At 38.8% G+C, this 19396-nt stretch overlaps 1 protein-coding gene across 1 annotated transcript in view; it reads right to left on the reverse strand.

Moving 5' to 3' along the window:
• The window catches only part of LOC106038418 (ras-related protein Rab-10-like), a 31042-nt gene extending 11854 nt beyond the window's left edge, over positions 1–19188 (reverse strand). Inside the window, exons 1-4 of the mRNA XM_048049374.2 lie at positions 18967–19188; positions 13298–13358; positions 11974–12112; positions 3162–3251 (exon numbers count right to left, since the gene is read on the reverse strand). Coding sequence (XP_047905331.1) covers positions 3162–3251; positions 11974–12112; positions 13298–13358; positions 18967–19123 — 447 coding nt within the window. The 5' untranslated portion in view covers positions 19124–19188. The remainder of the gene's footprint in view (positions 1–3161; positions 3252–11973; positions 12113–13297; positions 13359–18966) is intronic.
• Positions 19189–19396: the final 208 nt, after the last annotated feature.

Below are 19396 nucleotides of genomic sequence, written 5' to 3' on the forward strand. Positions count from 1 at the left end.
GGTATCATAGAAAGCAATCAGGGTGGCAAAGCACAATTTGCCCTCTGTTGACCATTCCTTTAAATGGTTGGAAAAGGATTTGATGACATGATCCTTCCATGGACTGAAAGAAGGCTGACCTACTACAGCTCCCTGAATCCTCTTTCCTGCCTTTTTTAAATGTAGGTGTCATGTTGGCCTTTTTCTAGTCAATAGGAATCTCTCCCAACCAGCATGATTTTTCAGTTGACTGACAGTTGCTCCAATCGTATTTCACCACAGTTGGGTGAACTTCATCAGGCCTACGGATACATTCAACTTTCCTAATCCAAAATTCTGCTGCTGGCTGACCTGCTCCTTCCCAAACTCTTCTGGAACATGCAGAGGTCTGGGAGCAAGCTCCGTCTGTGAAGGCTAATGCAAAATAATAATTAAAAAAAAAAAGTCGAGTACTTCAGCCTTCTCTGATCACGTTACAACATTGTTTACTACATCTGTGGTTGCACACCCATTTTCTCTGTACGTGCAAGACACTGAACAAAGAAGATTAATCAAAGAATCACAGAATGTCTGAGGTTGGAAGGGACCTCTGGAGGTCGTCTGGTCAGACCTCCTTGCTGAAGCAGGGCCACCTGGAGTAGATTGCACAGGACCATGTCCAGACAGCTTTTGAGTATCTCCAAGGAGGGAGACTCCATAAACGTATGCATTAATGTATGTATTATTCCAATTCTGGTAAGTATTGTGGCAAGCAAGTTTTCTACAAATTTACACAGATGAAAAAAAAATCACCATCAGTCCAGTATTAATGCAGCAGCAAATATGAGCACAGCTTTGGCTAATCTACCTCAAACAACCTGGAAAGGCACGTTCAAAGAATTACTTTTTTTTTTTTTTTAACCTTTAGGAATATCTTGAATAGATCTGTAAATAAAACTAAATACCAAACTGATGGTGATAATGCTACTTGGAAACATTATTTAAATCATCCTTGAGAATAGTTTGGAGATCTCAAGTGAAATAAGCTCATGTCTCACAAATATATATATATAAATAAATAAATAAATAACTGCCAGTATCTTTTCCAAAGTTGAGTTTAATTCCAACTGTTTATTTCTTTTAACTAAAAATATGGTAATTCCTAGTAAAATGCTGCTATGATTTCTTAGTGTTGAATCAGAGAGATTTGTCTGCTATATGGAATTCCAAGCACTGTGCAGTACGTTTTCTTTTCACTCATATTTACCTGTAAAATCAGTTCTGAAGTCAGGCACATAAAGAGCAAAAAGGCAAACAGACAAGAAAACACATGTTTCTATTTTTGTTAGAAAGATGTGATGAGAAAAATGGGCACATTCTACCAAATCATGTAACCTTCAGCTTTTTTTTTTTTACTTTTTTTTACTTTTTTTTCAGTGAGAAAGATAATGTTATTGGTTTGGGGAAGAGGGGAATTGGAGGAGGAGCCCAGAAAAGGTTGAATTCGAACTTTTCTCAAAATGAATAAATAAAGGTTATTAATCCAAGAAAATACTTCATAGTGTTAAAATTAAGTATGTCAATTTATGAGGGAACAAAATGATACAATGACAAAAGCAAGCTTTAAAAATATAATTTCTCTGTATAAAATTAGTTTTTTACACTGACATACCATGACAACTCAGTTATGACAGCTTGTTATGGAAATGCCAAAATCCATGGTAAGATTCCTAGAGAATCCTTTGATCTTTGCAAGATTCTGAGCAGAACAATACTTACAGTTTATACTCACAGGGCAATACGAAATATGCAAGTACGAATTATTATGTGGCAGAGTTTGCATCAAACCATTTCCCCCTCTTAATATGGTATTTTTTCCTTGGAGTGAGAGGACAATATTAGCTCACTCTTTGCTAATGCAATCTTTCTCCAGCTAGCTTAGTCAGATTCTCTAGCATTTTAAAATCACATTAAAAGAAAAATAGTATAACTGAAGAGCTGCCTCAGAACATGGGAGAAATCTGGAAAGTAGACTCAGTGGAGAGTCAGGGTAATGACTTGTTTCTCAAAAAAAAGACTACATTAAGAGAAAAGTTGATTGCATCGTTAAGGATGCAGAAGTCAGAAAATGTCATTGTTAATACCATATGCAAAACCCTAATACTGCCCTCTTGTGCACACGCATCCAATGAGCCTTCAGATTTCTGACTGTATTCCTTGAGTTAGAGTATACATGTATTTTTCAGCAACCTTATTCCATGTACACAGATAAAGTACACTTTATGCTATTTTTTAAAGTTTTCTAATCTGGAATTACATAATTGGCAAGAAATTAACAGTGTTCTTTTCCTTGAACACAGTATAACTTGCCTGACTCACCATGTCTAAATGCGTACTAGAAGGATTCATTCCAAGATACATACAACAGATGCAAAAAATTTTCAGTTGTAAAAATTACTGGTATATACTCCAAGCTATACTGTGACATTAATTCAGCACCACAATTTCTTCTGCCACTGCATGCCTCCCGGATTTCCTCACAGGTTCTCAGTGACGTTAATTTGCTATCACCTTTAAAACAGTACTCTCCACTTACCAGTTCTTCCTCTATAGTCTAAATTATACTATACTATAACTGAACTATAATCTCAGCTATACAACCCACACAGTTAGAACTAGGAGGATAGCTGGATGTTCCCTAAATGTATCTGTCCAGTATTATTTAGGGCTATTTATAAACAATTAAGATCACAGTGCGCAGGCTGCCAGAATAGCTCTTTACAGTCAGACTGTAGCAAAAAATCATTGATAAGTACATCAGGTACTATAAAGATGATGCAGAATGTACTATGTATTATATTTTAGCATTCCACATTAGAACAGCACTCTGGAAATGCAGATTCTAAAATAACTGTAATTATAACTTGAAAAATACAATTTCTACCATAATGCCTGTAACTATTTAAGTTCATTTTAACTTTTAAAATAAGAATCAGTATTCTGAAGAGAGCAGCTAGGAGATATTTAATGCATTTCTGCACATATGTTAAAAACAAACAAACAAACAAAAAGCCCATTGTTCTTCTGGAGCGATTTCTAACAGAATTTTTGGAATCCAGGAGCCTTTTATCATTTTCTGTGTAACAGTTCATACTCACATACTAAGATACTCAGCGGAAGAAAGCACCAGTGATCAATGATACCTTTTCTCCTTTACGTTTTGGAACTACACGTTCAGACTCCTTATCGCACTTGTTGCCCAACAGTATTACGTCCACTTCATCACCTGCTTTCTAAAAGAGAACCAGCATTAGTAAGTGTCATGTTAGGAAAAAAGCAAACAACGTAAGCCTTTCACCTTCAACTCACACTAACCTTCACCACTATTCCCTTGAAAGCAAAGGCTAAATTCTGTCCTGACCTTTTCATCTGTGGAAATATTTTTCATGAGTTCACAGGATTCTGAGGAAAACATCAAGACTGCAAGGAGCAGAGAAAAGCCGCTTTCAAGTACAGGGCATAATTTGGAACATCTTTCAATATGGTATAAAGTATATGGTGCATGTGTGCCGTCTTCTGATGAATGCTTCATCTTGAGGTTTTAAAGTGACTGGAAATGCCCCAAAGTCACAGACGCTGCCCTCCCTGAAGTAATGGGTTCATGGATTAGCATGTTAGTCAGGTCTACATCTGGCACTCAAAAGGAAAAAAGGAAAGAATTTGCTGCACCTGAAAGAGCACCTCTCTGTACTTCACTTTTGCACACAGACAGTAAAATTACATTCAAAGTGCTCAAACTCAACATAAAAGTTTGATTATTCCAAGACACTCGGAAGAAGGCAATAGATTTTTAATGAAGTAAAAATTTAAAAACCTCATTGATTTCAGAAGGAAGAAAAATCTAGCTTTTTGACCTTGTCTCCATCCTTCGTTCCACTAATCCAGTTACGTACATGATGACTCTGGATGCTTTACATCAGTGTTATTTTAAGATAAGCCATTGTAACTCTACATGACTGGAATAATGACAGGGAAATGGAACAGTTCTGCAACAGAATGTGGAAATTGCAAACTGACGTTTGTTGCGAAAAACACAGTATTTAAATCCACTTTTGATGCTTAAATGGAGGAAGCTGAGGGTCTTAGTCTAGAGACAATGCACATGTGACCTGATCCCATGACATATTCTGAAAGAAAATGCTCTCACAGCTCCTCTGGTGACTCAAATAGTTTGATCTCATGCTACAGATCTCTCTACAAGGATGCTGATGAAATCTCTAATAAAGTCTTAATTTTTATAATACTAATAAAGCTGTAGGATGTCTCTATCTCTTTCAGAGGAGATTAAAACTAGCTAATAGTTGGAAATTTTTTATTTGGAAAGACTGAAAGGAACAGGCATATGCAAATATATTCACCTACCCAATGTGACAGAAGATGCCTCATTTCCAAATAAACAACAAGAAGAGAACACTGATAATTCATCATTACAGCTGCAGTAAAATTCCAGTATCAGAAGAAGCCAAACACTTTGAGCCCTCACAACCATGATTCTCAGAATCTTTACCATAAAACAAAAACAGGCACAGATAACACTCTTCCCCACAGGACAAAGAGCTGCACATGGACACAAGTACCCCCCGACAGAGAAATGTAAAGAAAAATCTCTATTCATTAAAGGATGATGGAATCACTATTTTTTCTCTTTTTTTTCTCTCTCTCTTTTACAACTAAGTTGCCTCATTTGAAGAGTACAGCAGTGGGCACAATTTATTATTAAGGAACACCATTTCGTTTTTTCAATCCACTCTCATTTTAGAGTCAGCTAATCTCATTTCATAACCACAGCTGATGTTCAAGACAATGCAGTATTAAAATGAAGTAAGCTCATCATAAGAGTATAAAGTACAGGCCCAAAATAATGAATCAGTCTAACCTGGATTAATAGACCAAAATGTTGGCTGTTTCAGAACGCACTGGAGCTTTACTCATTAAGGTCAATGGTTCTCCTGCATAAAATTACATACATCAGTCCTTAAAATAGGGTAGAGTAAACAGACAATTTAATCTCATCATGTAATCAACTTTTTATTTGAAATAAGGCTGTATGCAGCTGAGGATTTTACCAGTGACATTTGACTTTACTCTGAAGTAAAAGGTCAAAAGAAAATGCTAGCATCCTTTCTGTGCAAAAACATGAAATTCATCCTGTTGTGTATTTCTGCACAAACAACACAACTTCTTAAAAGTGGGAATGTTCTTTGTACACAGTTTCAAATAACAACAGTATTTAAAGGGTAGCGATACCAGGCCTTTCAGTATTTACTTCCGTAAATAACTATATTTCTACATTAATACAATTTCATAATGAATTTTCACTTTGACTGGATTTTTTTTTAAAGATAGTATCTTGAAGCTTCTTCCTTTTAGAAAACTAAAGGATATAAACCAACATTACCTTCATTTTAAATTTTGAAAACCAATTGTGCAGATGAAGTCTTTAAAAAATAACTCAACATGAGTAGGCAGAAGTTTGACCATGTGCTCAGTTGGCATAAAAACTGCAGAGGTACACTGATTTCAATCGGCCAAAAATATGGCTCTTCAGTGCTTCTAAAAGCTCACTGTGTATTTTCATCCTCTTTTATTTATAGCTCAGGAATAAGCCTTCCGAATGCAAAATCTATAGCTAAAAAGAGGATGATTATTTTACAGTTGTTACGATGCTATTATGTAAGCCAGCTAACAGAGTCAGGAAGCATTTCTCCTATGTCATGGAAAAGTACTATCAAAATTTAATCAAGGCAAAAAAGAAAAAAAAAAAGAAGAAGAAGAAATTTTCTTTTTTTGAGCAGTGAAAAAAAAATCTTTTGCCTTGGTATTTCACAAATATGAGTTTTGGTTGACTCTCCTGAGTTTTTGTTCTGCTTTTAACATTTCAAAGTTCATATTCCACTGAAACTTCAAATTAAATGAAGTACAGATTTGGAGAAAACCTAGCCTACATATATATGTATATATATATATTTTGAAAATATCCAAAAAGGCTACATCATCACCCTATTTTTCTTCAAAATTTGAAGTTGTGAGATTTATTGAGACCAACCAAGTGTTTTGACCAGTTTGGAAGAGTTTGGAGTTACCGGGTTTTGGCAAAAGCTGGAGCCAGGCTGCTGCTTGCCAGCTGCTGTGATGGGTGGCCACATGAGGGAGCAGCGCCACAGCCACAAACTCAGTGGTGCCACAGACTGGACTAGGAACACGCTCGCATCACGTAACACCATGGTGTGCTCGTGCAGCCTGCTCCAGCAGCAGCCATCCATCCATGGTCCTAAATAACTACAGGACTGCTTAACTTTCACCTAACCTGTGCGTTCAACCAGGTAAATGCATATTCTAAGTCACTTCTTGACTACGTGGGCAGTAACAGAAACCAAGAATGCAAAATGGAGAATGCTTTGCTCATTCTTTTTGTATGTGTTCTTTTTCCCCCGATGTTTTTCTGCACTTTTTCTCATTCTGCAGAGGAACTTTTCACAAATGCGTTGTGAATTTGTATGTCAAAAGTAGCACAGACATCTATATGGAAAGAGAACCGCATCACAGGTACTTACAGGTTACTGGGAGACCATCCCTTCACTTAAATGGTGAGCACAGATCCTGCCGTGAATGGGTGGCCTCAGCCTGCCCCCTGCAGCACGCTGAGCATTATTAATCCAAAGCTCATCCTGACTCCTTGTACCTATCCGGTGAAGCATTACTTTTTCCTCAGAATCACCACCTTGTCCTTCCACCATGTTTCCATAGTGCAGGGCTGCACTATTTTGATACTATTTTGATTACAGTTTGAAAGGGGAACTTAAGTTTGCTTTCAGGTCCAAAGAGTGAAATTGAGAACCTAGATCTGATAAAAACACTATTGTAATGCTTAACTAGTTTGTATGTAAGGAAAAAGAGTAGCATTAATATAATTTTTCAGATATGAAGATGAGATATACATCAGCATGCAGCAAGATGAAGGCAGAGCTGGGGAAGGTCACAAGGCAAGGAAGTTTCTTACTCCTAATTACTAGACAATGATACCAGAAACTTATCCTTTTTACTAATGAAGAATAATTTGTTAAGAATACACTGTCCCCACAATCTCTTTGACAGCATCACTTGCAGTGTTCATATTACGATTCTCACAGATGTCTCTTTCCACGTATCTTTCTAAATGCCATGTTATGATCTCAATGACAAATGCCTCCTTTCCGGGTTTTTGGTGGAATTGTACAAGTGGTGGAATTGCTGTATCTATTAACAAACTTAGACTTGATTGGACATAAACCAATTTATCCTCAAACCAATCTGGGATAAGAGATATAGCAATTTAGCAAAATGACAAGGACAAGAAATTTTCAGTTCTAATCAGAGTCGTAACAACAAACCCATCTATGAATTGGAACAATTCAATCCTTTTGGCACCACGCTTTCCCATCTGAAGAAGAAAAACTCAGAGCAATTTGAAGTCAAACTAATTTACATTTGCAAAGCATTTTTCTGTAGAGCTTTTATTTAAGTATGACACAGAAATACTGTCCAAGATCCCAACTCTCAGATGCATTGCAATGCACAGAACCAGAAAAGGGGCACTATGTTAAACCAGCAGTAACCCACCACACCCATACATCCTGGTTGAGGGCTCACTTCTTTCAGATACCACAGGAAGAAAGCTAGTATATTACAAAAACACTAGATTATATCAGCAAGTTCTTGCACATGATTTCCAGCACAAAGATAATTGTTAGGAACTGGTAATGCCATCTTCATGGCCACATCAGGAGACTAGCACAACAAAAACCAGTCCCATGTATATGAAAGAAAACTAGGGCCTGCCATCTATATCAAAGTTTCTGGTGACCCATACCACAAGTGTGAATCATGGTTGAATGATGGTGAATCATGGTGAATTCAGGTTGGTAAGGACTTCTGGAAGTCATCTGGTCTAACCCCGTGCTCAGAACTGGCCAAACTTTAAAGTCACGTGGTGAGGTTGCTCAAGGCCCTGTTGAACTGAGTTTTACACATCTCCAGAGATCCAAATCCTCTCTGGGAACCTCTGAGCATTTACTACTGTGAGTAATTTTTTGCCAGTATGTTAGCTGGGATCTTCTTCAACACATCCTGGAAGGAACTGCTTTCTACAAATGGATTTGGTACACAGTTACTTGTATTTGATTTTTAACAGCCAAATAGAATCAGCCTTTCAGAACTCAGCAGTCTAGAGGAAAACCCTAATAAATATGATATCACCTATGAATAAACAATGGTTGCAGGTTCTCAAGTAATTTTCCTGCAATGATCATGCTCCTAATTAGTGCATTACAAATCCAATATACCTGTATTGGATTTGTCAATGAAGTCCTACGATACTCAGTTGTGAGTATATTATTCTAGTAACCTTTTAATATACAATCCTGTTATTTAGTTCTGCTCTAATTCTGAGCACAAATGTTAGAACGATACAGACACTAAACTATAGTTATGTCTTGAATTTCCTTAAACAATAATTCATTTTTAATAGGAAAGTTGCTGTATTCCAAACTCAAAATAATTTAAATACAATGATAACATTACTGGCAATCTGATTGCAATAGCACTCACTGGCCAGTTTTTCTAAAATTGATGGAGTATCTAGGAATGCTAAATTGCTTAGATTTTTACAGCAGTTGAAAATAAAAATGGCTTAGCACACTGAACAGATTTTTAAAACTCCTTCCATTTAAAAGCTCTATGTACAACGAATTAAAAAAAGAGTGCAATTGTTGTAACTGAATCATCTAAAAATCCTGTTTGATTGGTTCAGATATAAACTTTATCTAACAGTCTGGTTTTTAACAAAACCTGTACCTGTTTCTTTTTTTATTTTTATTTATTTATTTATTTTTACCCTTGCACATTTTTCAGGATGCTGTAGCAACAGCCACTTTGATACTGGGCATCTGTGGGGAATTAAATACTGGTTTGCACTTACAGACCAAAGCAAATGCAAGAAATGTTGCTATCCTCCAGTAAGTAATTAATTTTCATGATATGCCCTGTGTTAACAGTCATTACTTAGAAATACTTCTTTTACAATGAACAGCCCCATACATTTTCACCAAGACACTTCAGAAATTGATACCACTCTAGGATTAAATTAATTTTTTTATTATTATCTAGCTCCATTACAACACTCACTAATTGCTAGTTTTAAGATTGGTACAATCAATCATGCAATTTACATTCTTAGGAATTGTTTAAATTGAGGGTTTTTTTAAATTCTAAAATAAGGAAGTACTTTTGGGAGGTAAGATTAAACAATCTAATTATTAATAGCTTGAGTGTGTTTACATGAAAACTTTTAAGTATCATGAACAGAAAGCAGGCTCATGCAGGTGTGATTTCCTGATTGACTCAAGCAGATCTAAGCTTTATCACTTAGGCACTGTGGCTACCAGTGCTAGTCCCATCCTTCCCTGCCCCCGTGAATCAACAAACTTGTTGATCTAACTCAACATGACAGGGCAAAATGACCCCTTTGAAGGCAGTATGAAGTCAGACGAGTATTTCATATATATATATATATGCATGTATATATATCACAGAATCACAGAATGGGCAGGGTTGGAAGGGACCTCTGAAGATCATCTAGTCCAACCTCCCTCCCGAGCAGGATCACCTAGAGCACGTTGCACAGGATGGCATCCAGGCGGGTTTTGAATATCTCCAGACAAGGAGACCCCATAATCTCCCTTGGCAACCTGTTCCAGTGCTCTGTCACCCTCACAGTAAAAAAGTGTGCCCTCATATTTAGCTGGAATTTCCTGTGCTTCAGTTTGTGCCCATTGCCTCTTGTCCCATCCCTGGGCACAACTGAAAAGAGACCAGCTCCATCCTCTCGACACTCTCCCCTCAGCTATTTATACACATTGATGAGGTCTCCCCTCAGTCTTCCCTTCTACAAGCTAAACAGGCCCAGTTCCCTCAGCCTGTCCTCGTACGACAGGTGCTCCAGTCCTCTAATCATCTTCGTAGCCCTCCTCTGGACTTGCTCCAGTACTCCCATGTCCCTCTTGTACTGGGAAGCCCAGAACTGGACACAAGGCTCCAGGGTTGAGGAGAGGGGGGAGGATCACCTCCCTTGGCCTGCTGGCAACACTCTTCCAAATGCAGCCCAGGATACTGCTGGCCTTCTTGGCCACAAATGCACCTTGCATAAAACATTATTGAAGTTACACTCTGTTGACAGTAAGACTTTTAAGACAGCTGTAAGATCAAGGATAATGATGTACTAGGTCATCATAGATAGTAATGTTCTTAATACTGAAGTAATGTAAATGCAATGTCTTAACAACAGTATAAGATACCCTAAGTGTATATTATTGGATATATGACCATAATTCATCTGTATACTGAAGCTGTGACAAGAGAAAAGGATGTCTTTGATGTTTTTCTTTCAGAGCCTGTTTTTCCAAGATGAGCTCTTCCATCCATCCATCATGTCATATTCCTACCAGTTCACAGAGGCTGTAAGTATTATAAAAAAAATCCTGCCTGAATGTTTACTTGATTTTAATCAACAAAGAGCACTATCTTGTTTGGATTCTTACGCAGTCATACTAACTACAAACTTGTTGTGTCAGTACATAGAAAACAGACCTATCTCTACCCTACAGCAAACATCAAGAGGGACTCAGCAATATTACTCAGGCAGCTAATGACAGGAAAAGGGGGAACGGTTTTAAACTAAAAAAGGGAAGATTTAAATTAGATGGAAATTCGGAGCAATACTTCACTCAGAAGGTGGTGAGGCACTGGAACAGTCTGCCTAGAAATGTTGTGGATGCCCCATCCCTGGAGGTGTTCAAAGTGTTCAAGGTTGGATGAGGCCCTGGGCAACCTGGTCTAGTGGGAGGTGTCCCTGCCCATGGCAGTGGGGTTGTAGCAAGGTGATCTTTAAGGTCCCTTCCAACCCAAGCTGTTCTGTGATCCAGTGATTCTATGAATACAGGCTCCCGGTACTGGTTTACGGGTAGCTCAGTGATCTGATGCCTGACAACTTCCTCCCTAGCTCCTTCCCGACATCGTTCCCACACATTCTTCTCCCAGCCTTCCTGTTACTCTCCCTTATGACAACTCCATAAACTGCCAGACCTTTCTATGAACCTCTTAAACTCACTAACACAGCGGAAAACTACACAAGTGGTTTTGCTGTGCTAATTTTTCACCATATTAGAGAGGTGGAGTGAAAGCTCAGAGGGGTCTGACAGGCTCCAGAAGCAGCACAGCAGGAGCAAACTTTCAGATGCAGGGAAGTTTGTAGGAACATGCCCCCTGTCTCGCAGTCATGTGTTGTTGAATCCCTTCCTACGTCACATGAAAACACACTTTTCTGGCTGCAGTACCACAAGCAGATGAACTAAACCAACAGCTCGCTGCACCAAAAAAGGACTGACCTTTCTCTCTGCCAGTTCCTCCCATTCTCACATGGGAATATCCAGCAAAGAAAAACAGGATGTTTCATTTGATTTGTTTAATTTGATTTTTGGGATGAGGCAACAACATAAAAGTAATGAAATTAGGAAAGGGCAATCACTGATTATTATATGGAATTTTGACATTGAAGCTAATTAAAATCCTGGGAAAAACTCATGGAGATTGGCTTGTAGGTCTTGTGAACAGCCACACTGGTGACAAAAGCACTGTAACTCAGTATGTGTGAAACTGGATTTGAAGACATGTTTTAAATGTACTTCAAAAAACACTCCTGCATCAGCAAGGGGTTGCTCTGAATAATCTACACGGTCCTTCAGTTTCACATAACATTAAGCTTACTACCATACCATGTGCTGAGTTAAATGTAAGAAACTGTGGTTAGAAACACACAGCTCCAGGAACAACAATAAATTTTGTGCAGTCATTTCAAACATTAACTGCAGTAATTCATTAACTACCTTCATTAAAAGGTCAACCGCTGTTAAATATATTTACCTCATGGATGTCTTTCATCCAGCTTGTTATGCCTTGAAAACTGTCCATATTTGTGATGTCATATACAAGCACAAAGCCTTGTGCTCCACGAAAATAGCTAGTACTAAGCGTATGGAAACGTTCCTGGCCAGCAGTATCCCTGAAAGAAACCATAAAAAGTCACCAATAAATGTATAAATAAATTTAAAATCAATGAATAAACTGTAGAACCTCTCCCTTCAAGAAAAATCACTTTATTTTCCAGAGTTGAACAAATTTTTAACCGTGTATGAAAGGAACAAGAGAATATAAGGATGGGAGGAAATCTGGGTGCCAGATTTCAAGTATATTCAGCAGTGAAAGAAATGCACTGAAGTTTATGCTGAGGAATACAGCACTACTAGGAAGGCTAAACCAGCAGCTGAAGTCTGAGTGTAACTTCAAGCTCATGACTTCATACACAGTTCAAGTTCACTTCTTTATACATTGTTAATCAGCAAGATGAGTACAACTCAGGTGGCAAAAAAATAAATAAATGTGGAGTACAAGCACTGCAGGAGTCAGATGACATCCTACATTCTGACTAGTACTTTGTAAACTGCGACACAAAGAGTGATCTGGTTTAGATGGAAGACAGGTATTTGGAAAGAAACGTAATATACTGGGATGCAGAGACTCCTACACATAATTATGCTTTAAGAAAGCTGCCAACAAGCCTTCAAGACTTTTGCATTAGAACCTGAGATGGAGTAACTGAATATCTAACACAGGTCAGATAATTCAGGTATACAGCTACTCCTTGAGAAGTTAAATACTGATAAATATAGATAACCGTCTGTATTGGATGCCTGTAGACATAGCTGTCTGCATTCCTAAATACCATTTAGAAAAGCCTCAAAAACAAACAAACAAAAAAGGAGTGTAGGTTCCCAAAGATTCATCTGAATAACTTTCTCTTGGCAGGCATTTGAGCCTGCATTTGTTGGGTAATGAAATATAACATTTTCTTGCTTTGTCACTTCCCTCAATGTTCCCATACAATTAAATATACTTAATATGGTTTGTAGATCTGCATTGTGTGCATGCTGGCAAGAGCAAAGTTTTATTGCTAAAGCAATCCAGCAACAACTCTCTTTTTAACTTACTTTAATTAAAAAGTAAGTTAATGCAAAAAAAAAGTTTAGCTAATGCAAAAAATATGCTCCCCTATCTCAAATAAAAATGTAAAATGACCTACTACATAAGAGTTGCACTTTAATGCAGGCATGCACATAAAAGCAGATGAGATTTTTCAAGTTGTAATGCACTTTAGTTGGCTTTCATTTGTGATATAAATTAAACTTACCATATTTGAAGTTTCACTCTTGTATCATTAAGCGTTATAGGCTTTACTTTAAAATCAATGCCTAGAAGAAAGAAGGAAATCTGTAACATTTCTCATAACACGGATTTCCTTTTGAAGAATGTTTCTTAACTCTAGTTATCATGCAATTTTGAACAGAAGGTGAAAAGGAACTGTATCAAACAAAGAATAACTAACCATATAAATTTAAAATGGAAGTTATAAAAGGAAATTATTCAGTGGTGAAGACAACTATGTGCCAATACATTACACTAAATGCAATGGAGGGGCAGGTCAAAGCAAAGGTGCAGATATTTCGAAACTACGTGTGCTTATTTCCATTAACAGACAAATGATAGGACAGCAGTTTCATAGCTTATGCACAATAATACTTGGCAAATACACTGGTGATTTCAGTTGTTTCCAATTTCATCACAAAGGCTATACATAGTTAGCAACAAATGCTTACAAAGCTGTTACATGCACAATGCCATTTTTCAGTCTTCAGTTCCAAATCCCTAAAAAAAATAATCTAGGGTTACATGAACAGGAATAGAAATTAGTTGCATTAGTTAAATGCAAAGACAAGCATACACTGGATTTCATTTAAATCGACAACTGTCTCTACAGTCTTTATCTCTGTGTATCCCAAATACAGATTGTTAATTCTAAAATCAGGCACTAGCACTTGAAATCACTGCTGAGTATCGTCTCTACATACATTACAGATCCTTCCTCAAATATACTTTCCTTATAATTTATAGTGTTTTATTATACTACTAAATTTGTATGACAAGTGTGGTAAATGACACCTGGATTTGTGGCTTGTTGAAGCTCCAAACTTAACATTAAAATCTGCTCGCTATCACCTGCTACCTTGGAGTGATGTATCTCCTCACTATACTGCTGAAATTTGAAGTACATTTCACTGATCTCTCTGCTCAGTTTTTTTCCCCTGAAAATTAACCAGGCAATTACATTAAGTTCATTACATTAAGTAAAGGTACGGCAGCATTGTGGTAGCTGGCCCTACTGCATTCTCCATGGTCAAGAATCCACAAGGCCAACATGCAGCTACTTAACCTCAGAGCTGCTCGTCACCTGTAGTAATGTCACTTGAAAGAAAGAAGGATTGCAAAAGCAGTATGATTTTAGGTTAGCACCATTGCACTGATTGCTACTGGAATCTGGCTGCCAAATTATTTTATCAAACGAAAGCATTTGTGGCAATAAAATAACGCAGTGAAGGAAATGTTCCCTTCTTTTTATTTCTGAATGTATTTTGCGCAAACCTTTGAAGAGTACATGCTCACATGCAAGAATCCAATGGTAGTAACATTTTTGTGTGCATGTGGCAAAAGAGTTTAAAATTATTATGATAATCATGTCCTTCACTTGATGAATTTTATTGAAGCTTCAATAGCAAGGGAAGATGAAATAATATAATTGGTATCTGTAATTAATATTACACAAAGCTTCCTTGATGGAATTAATAATGTTGGCTGGAAAGGTAATTTAAGCCAAATTTGCTCATGTGCTCATGTCAGTTGAAATTTAAACGTTACAGAAAACATTTGCTCCTGAAATTCACACGTTTTTGTTTAATTATCTGTATCACTTTTTACAATTGATGTTACAGCACTTGAGAAGGACAAGGCACGTACTGGGAGGCTGGAAAGTCACTTTCAAACAGTGCAAAAAAATACAGCAAAAAATTATACTCCAACTAGGGATTCCCAGACCCATAGGAAACAGTTTTTATTTGACATACACTTTAATAATAAATTGATATAAGATTTTTTTTTATTTATAAAAAGAGAAGCAGAGTGCTGAATCAGACTAAAACTTAATCTAAATTAAAATAAGGCATATTGACTTCTTAAGTCAACTTCAAAATTTATTGACCTAAAAGGTCAATGAATGTTAGTGAAAAACAGAAGTCAATATGTTCTGCATGCATGAATTGCTCATGTCTTTATATGAAATTTCATGCAAACTTAGCAAATTGAAAAGACAAAAAGGAAAAATGAGAAATAAAATGCCAAAGACAGCTCACAGATTTCAGATGCTTTTAGGCCTGTGTACTATACAATATGATCAACATAACGAAGCTAGCATTGATTACCGCTCTTGAGATGAACATTATTTGAATGCAACAGCTTGTACTTGGTTCTTCTGAGCTGTCAAATAAAACCAAGAATGGGTACACTGGGTACAAGCTCAAATTCTAGTTGTTATTTCCAAGTTTTATAGCCATGAGATTAATTTCTTTACTTGCAAAATAATAAAAATGGCCATATTAGGACTGAGGCACCTTAACGACAACTAGGTCTAAGAAGCATTAAAATAGTTATCCACACAGGAATTCAGCTGTGAATTGCACATCTTCTCCCTCAGTATCTATGAAACATCTTTGACCATGTGCAAAATCCTCTTCAGAGAGGTCTTCTGCAGCTGGCCTACAAAATTACAAAACGCTTTTCATCCCAATATAGCTGGCAAGGTCCTGATATAAAAGGCTCAAAAATACGTTTATCCAGATTAAAATATGAGTTTGAGCAACTCAGACAGACAGCAGTGTACACGCTGGTGCAGCTCCTAGCCAGTCATACAGCATCTTCAGCTTTCTCTGGGAAGAGATAAGGAGCTGGTATCAACTCCCAAGCTCCCAGTGAGATAAACATAACATGTTTACCTTTAATGTAATTCATTTTTGTTGATAAACTCTACTTTGTTTCCTTGTAAAGTAAGAATTGGGGCATCCACATACGTCAGAAATGGCTCTCTTACTCATACTGCATTGAAAACAAATGCATAAATCACTTCAATTTGCAATTTTACTGTTAGGTCTTATATTTTACTCATAAAAATCATTTTTTTTATATACATATGAGTATTTTTCATTTTAATATAAGCAAAAGTTGCCTTTTGGAGAAAAATTCAAAATAAAATTATCTTTTTTTAAAATCCTAAAATAGGAGTTGAACCACTTTCAACTATGAAAGTCTGGGGGGGACTCACACCTCTACAGAAGTTTTTCCCACAGAAAATCTGTGTCTGTGGGACCACAGCCACTGTAATCCAGCAAAATAAAAACCTTACAACCGGTGAGATCACAATCCTGTTCGCTTGTATGCAAAAGGGATTTTTTTGTTCGTAAACTTTCGCTATGACGTTATATGCAATGCCATCGTTTAAACAAAAGCATTTATTCTTTATAGTCTACTATTGCCTACGATTCATAATACAATGCATCTGCCTTATGATGCGTATAAGTTTAATTAGAAAACTGTAACTGCTTATAATTTACCCAAACTGCATAATTGAGGAGGAGGAAGGACACCCATCCTTGAGTGTCTGAGTGCCACATAAATTGCTTTCAATGAAAATTTACTATGGATGCTTTTCTTTTTTTCATTTCATAAAATACATTATTTTAGAAAATTTCACTACTGGAGCCTACTAGAAATTTTGTTTCCCTGAAATAACAGTTGGATTTTTTCTAGCAATACAAACCCATGAATCATGATGACAAAGAAATGAGACTCTCTGCAGCTCCAAGACAACCTTTAACTTCTGTGACTATGACCCTTGGCTGCTCTGGAAGGAGGTGACATACGATTTTGTCAGGAAACTCAGATGGCTGAGAAACCGAACAGCCTGGACAATCTTCCCTCTACTCTAATCAACGTTCCAGCTGGACAGGTAGGGTGAAATATCAATTAACATCAGGCGAGCGTTCAACAGGCTGCGTGACAGATAGGGTTCATTTGGCTGAGCTCGTGTGAAACAGGCATGCAAATGAAAACAGTTATTTTGATAGTGTCGAAAAAGAGGAAGAAGACATCGTGAACAAAAAAAATCTGAAATGTTGCGTCTTCTTCTTTTACACCATTACCAACCACAGCCATGCTGCAAAGACTCAGTTTTCTTGGTTGTAGCTGTCCTTGTGAGCAAGCAACTTCCACCTTCAACATCGCCACTTCGAAAGCCATCACCCAAAATTGTATTGATTTTAAAAGTCCAAACTCCAACGTGCCTCGTAAAATGGAATTAAGTGGGATGTTTCCAAAAATAACTTGAAAAATCACTTGCAGTTAGCAAATACTACATTTGGGTGATTCATTTATATTTCAGATAAAATACATGCTTTAGAAGTTTTTAAATAACTCAGGAATAAGTTTCAGGAACAGTAATAAAACTATATAAGGTTAATCTCGGTCCATAATGGTTATCAAACTGTTTCATCTTTGCTATCCTTTACAGTCTTTCAACCCACAACTGGGGAAATATATTCTTAATATCATGAATATGCTGGAGTTTTTGACTCTATGATAGATTGGATTTAGAGTACAAAAAAATTCCATCTCAAAATAATAATCTCAAGGTTAGGTATCTAAGTTCTAACAGAAAATGCATTAACAAAGCTGATGTTTATGATATCCACGACGTTTCTCACAGACATTCCTTAAGACTCCTTGTTAAACCTCCTATAAGTTATAAGGATCAATTTCACTACATTTCTGCTAGTTGCATTCTTCCCTTTTTGTCAGTGCTGGTTTCAGAAGATGCTTTGCAATAACATGCAGGAAAATAAGGGTGGGTTTAACTTAGTCAGTGCTCATGTGGACAAGTCAAGTAATTTCATATAAGTCCAGTATTCCCTGTTACAAAATAGGACCAACTGCTGCCACAGATACTACCTATTATTTATTGAGTTAAGCAAACTCTTTCCACGCTAAAAACTATATAGAGCCGTGCATGTTTGAAATATCGGAAGACACAACTTCTTGTGTACACTTTAACCTTCTGTTAAAGAGCACAGAAAATGGGTAAAAAAATAAATAAATATGGACATGAAGACTTTCAAAAACAAAAATTTCCTGCTCAAGAGACCTGTAAAATTTCTGCAAAAAACCAAAACCACCACAGCCATGCAGCACGACTTCGTGTTGACGACCACATGCGGTGTGAGGAGGGCCAACTTGCCACTCGCCAGGCACTGCGAGCCAGGACCACGGTGGCAGGGGACGGCTCCTGGCACCCAGCTTCTGTGGGGGTACGGGGCCGGCAGCACAGGGACACAGCCCCAGATCCTCTGGGTCTAGCAGGGCCAACTACTGCTGCCGCCTCAGCGGTGGCTCTGCTTTAATAACCGGGCATGCAGAATACGCAGACTTCATAATCACCCACAGTGGAAGCTGTCTTGACTTTATGCGGCCAAAATATACCAAAACAAAGATAAAAGCCTTCCTGTCAGGAAAGACAGAGGAACTGGGCATCTCCCTGAGGTTTGGAAATGCTCCGCAGGAGATAAGGTTATCTCTGTGAGTACCACAGCCGGGCCTCCATCAGGAGCCACGAGCGCTGGTACAGGACGGAACAAGTTGCCTTCCTAAGTCCAAAAAAATAAATAAATAAAGGAGAAAGAGCTCCAAATGTCACAGGTGAAGCGCACACAGGTGGAGCTATGCGGTTCTGGAGCCGGGACGCGTTTGCCCCCGGCAGGGCTGGGGCCGGGCAGCGGGGCGGTGCGGGGACGCCGCCTCTCCCCTCGGCCACCGGCACCTGCGGCCAGCCCCGAGGGGCCGGCAGGGCGCCGAGGGGCGGCGAAACGGGACCCGGGCCGGGCTCGGGGCTGCGGGACAGGCTCGGGGCGGGCGGGCACTCACCGATCGTGGCCAGGTAGGAGGAGGAGGTGGCAGCCGCGCCGGGCTCCGTGTACCTCCGCACGATGGAGGTCTTCCCCACGCAGGACTCCCCGGCCATCACCACTTTGACCAGCAGCGCCGGCTTCCCCGCCGCCGCGCCCTGCCCCAGCACCGCCATGGCACGGCCGGGCCCTGCGGGGCCGCGGCCGCAGCTCGGCGGCCACCCCGCCGCCACGGGGGCGGGCGCCGGCGTCCCTCCGCCCGCCGAGGCCGTCAGCGGCCGGGGGCCGAGCCGGGCCGCGAGGAGGGCCGGGAGAGGCGGGGAGGTCGGGCTGGGACCGAGCTGTCTGTGGTCATCCACCCCGCCCGATTTCGCCCCCGGCCTCCCTCAGTGCCCATCTGCCGGATTTCGGGGCCGGCCATTTGTGTGGTGCCTCCATCGCGAGGCTGG

This window comes from Anser cygnoides, chromosome 2 (genome assembly GCF_040182565.1).
Source record: "Anser cygnoides isolate HZ-2024a breed goose chromosome 2, Taihu_goose_T2T_genome, whole genome shotgun sequence".
Taxonomy (NCBI): domain Eukaryota; kingdom Metazoa; phylum Chordata; class Aves; order Anseriformes; family Anatidae; genus Anser; species Anser cygnoides.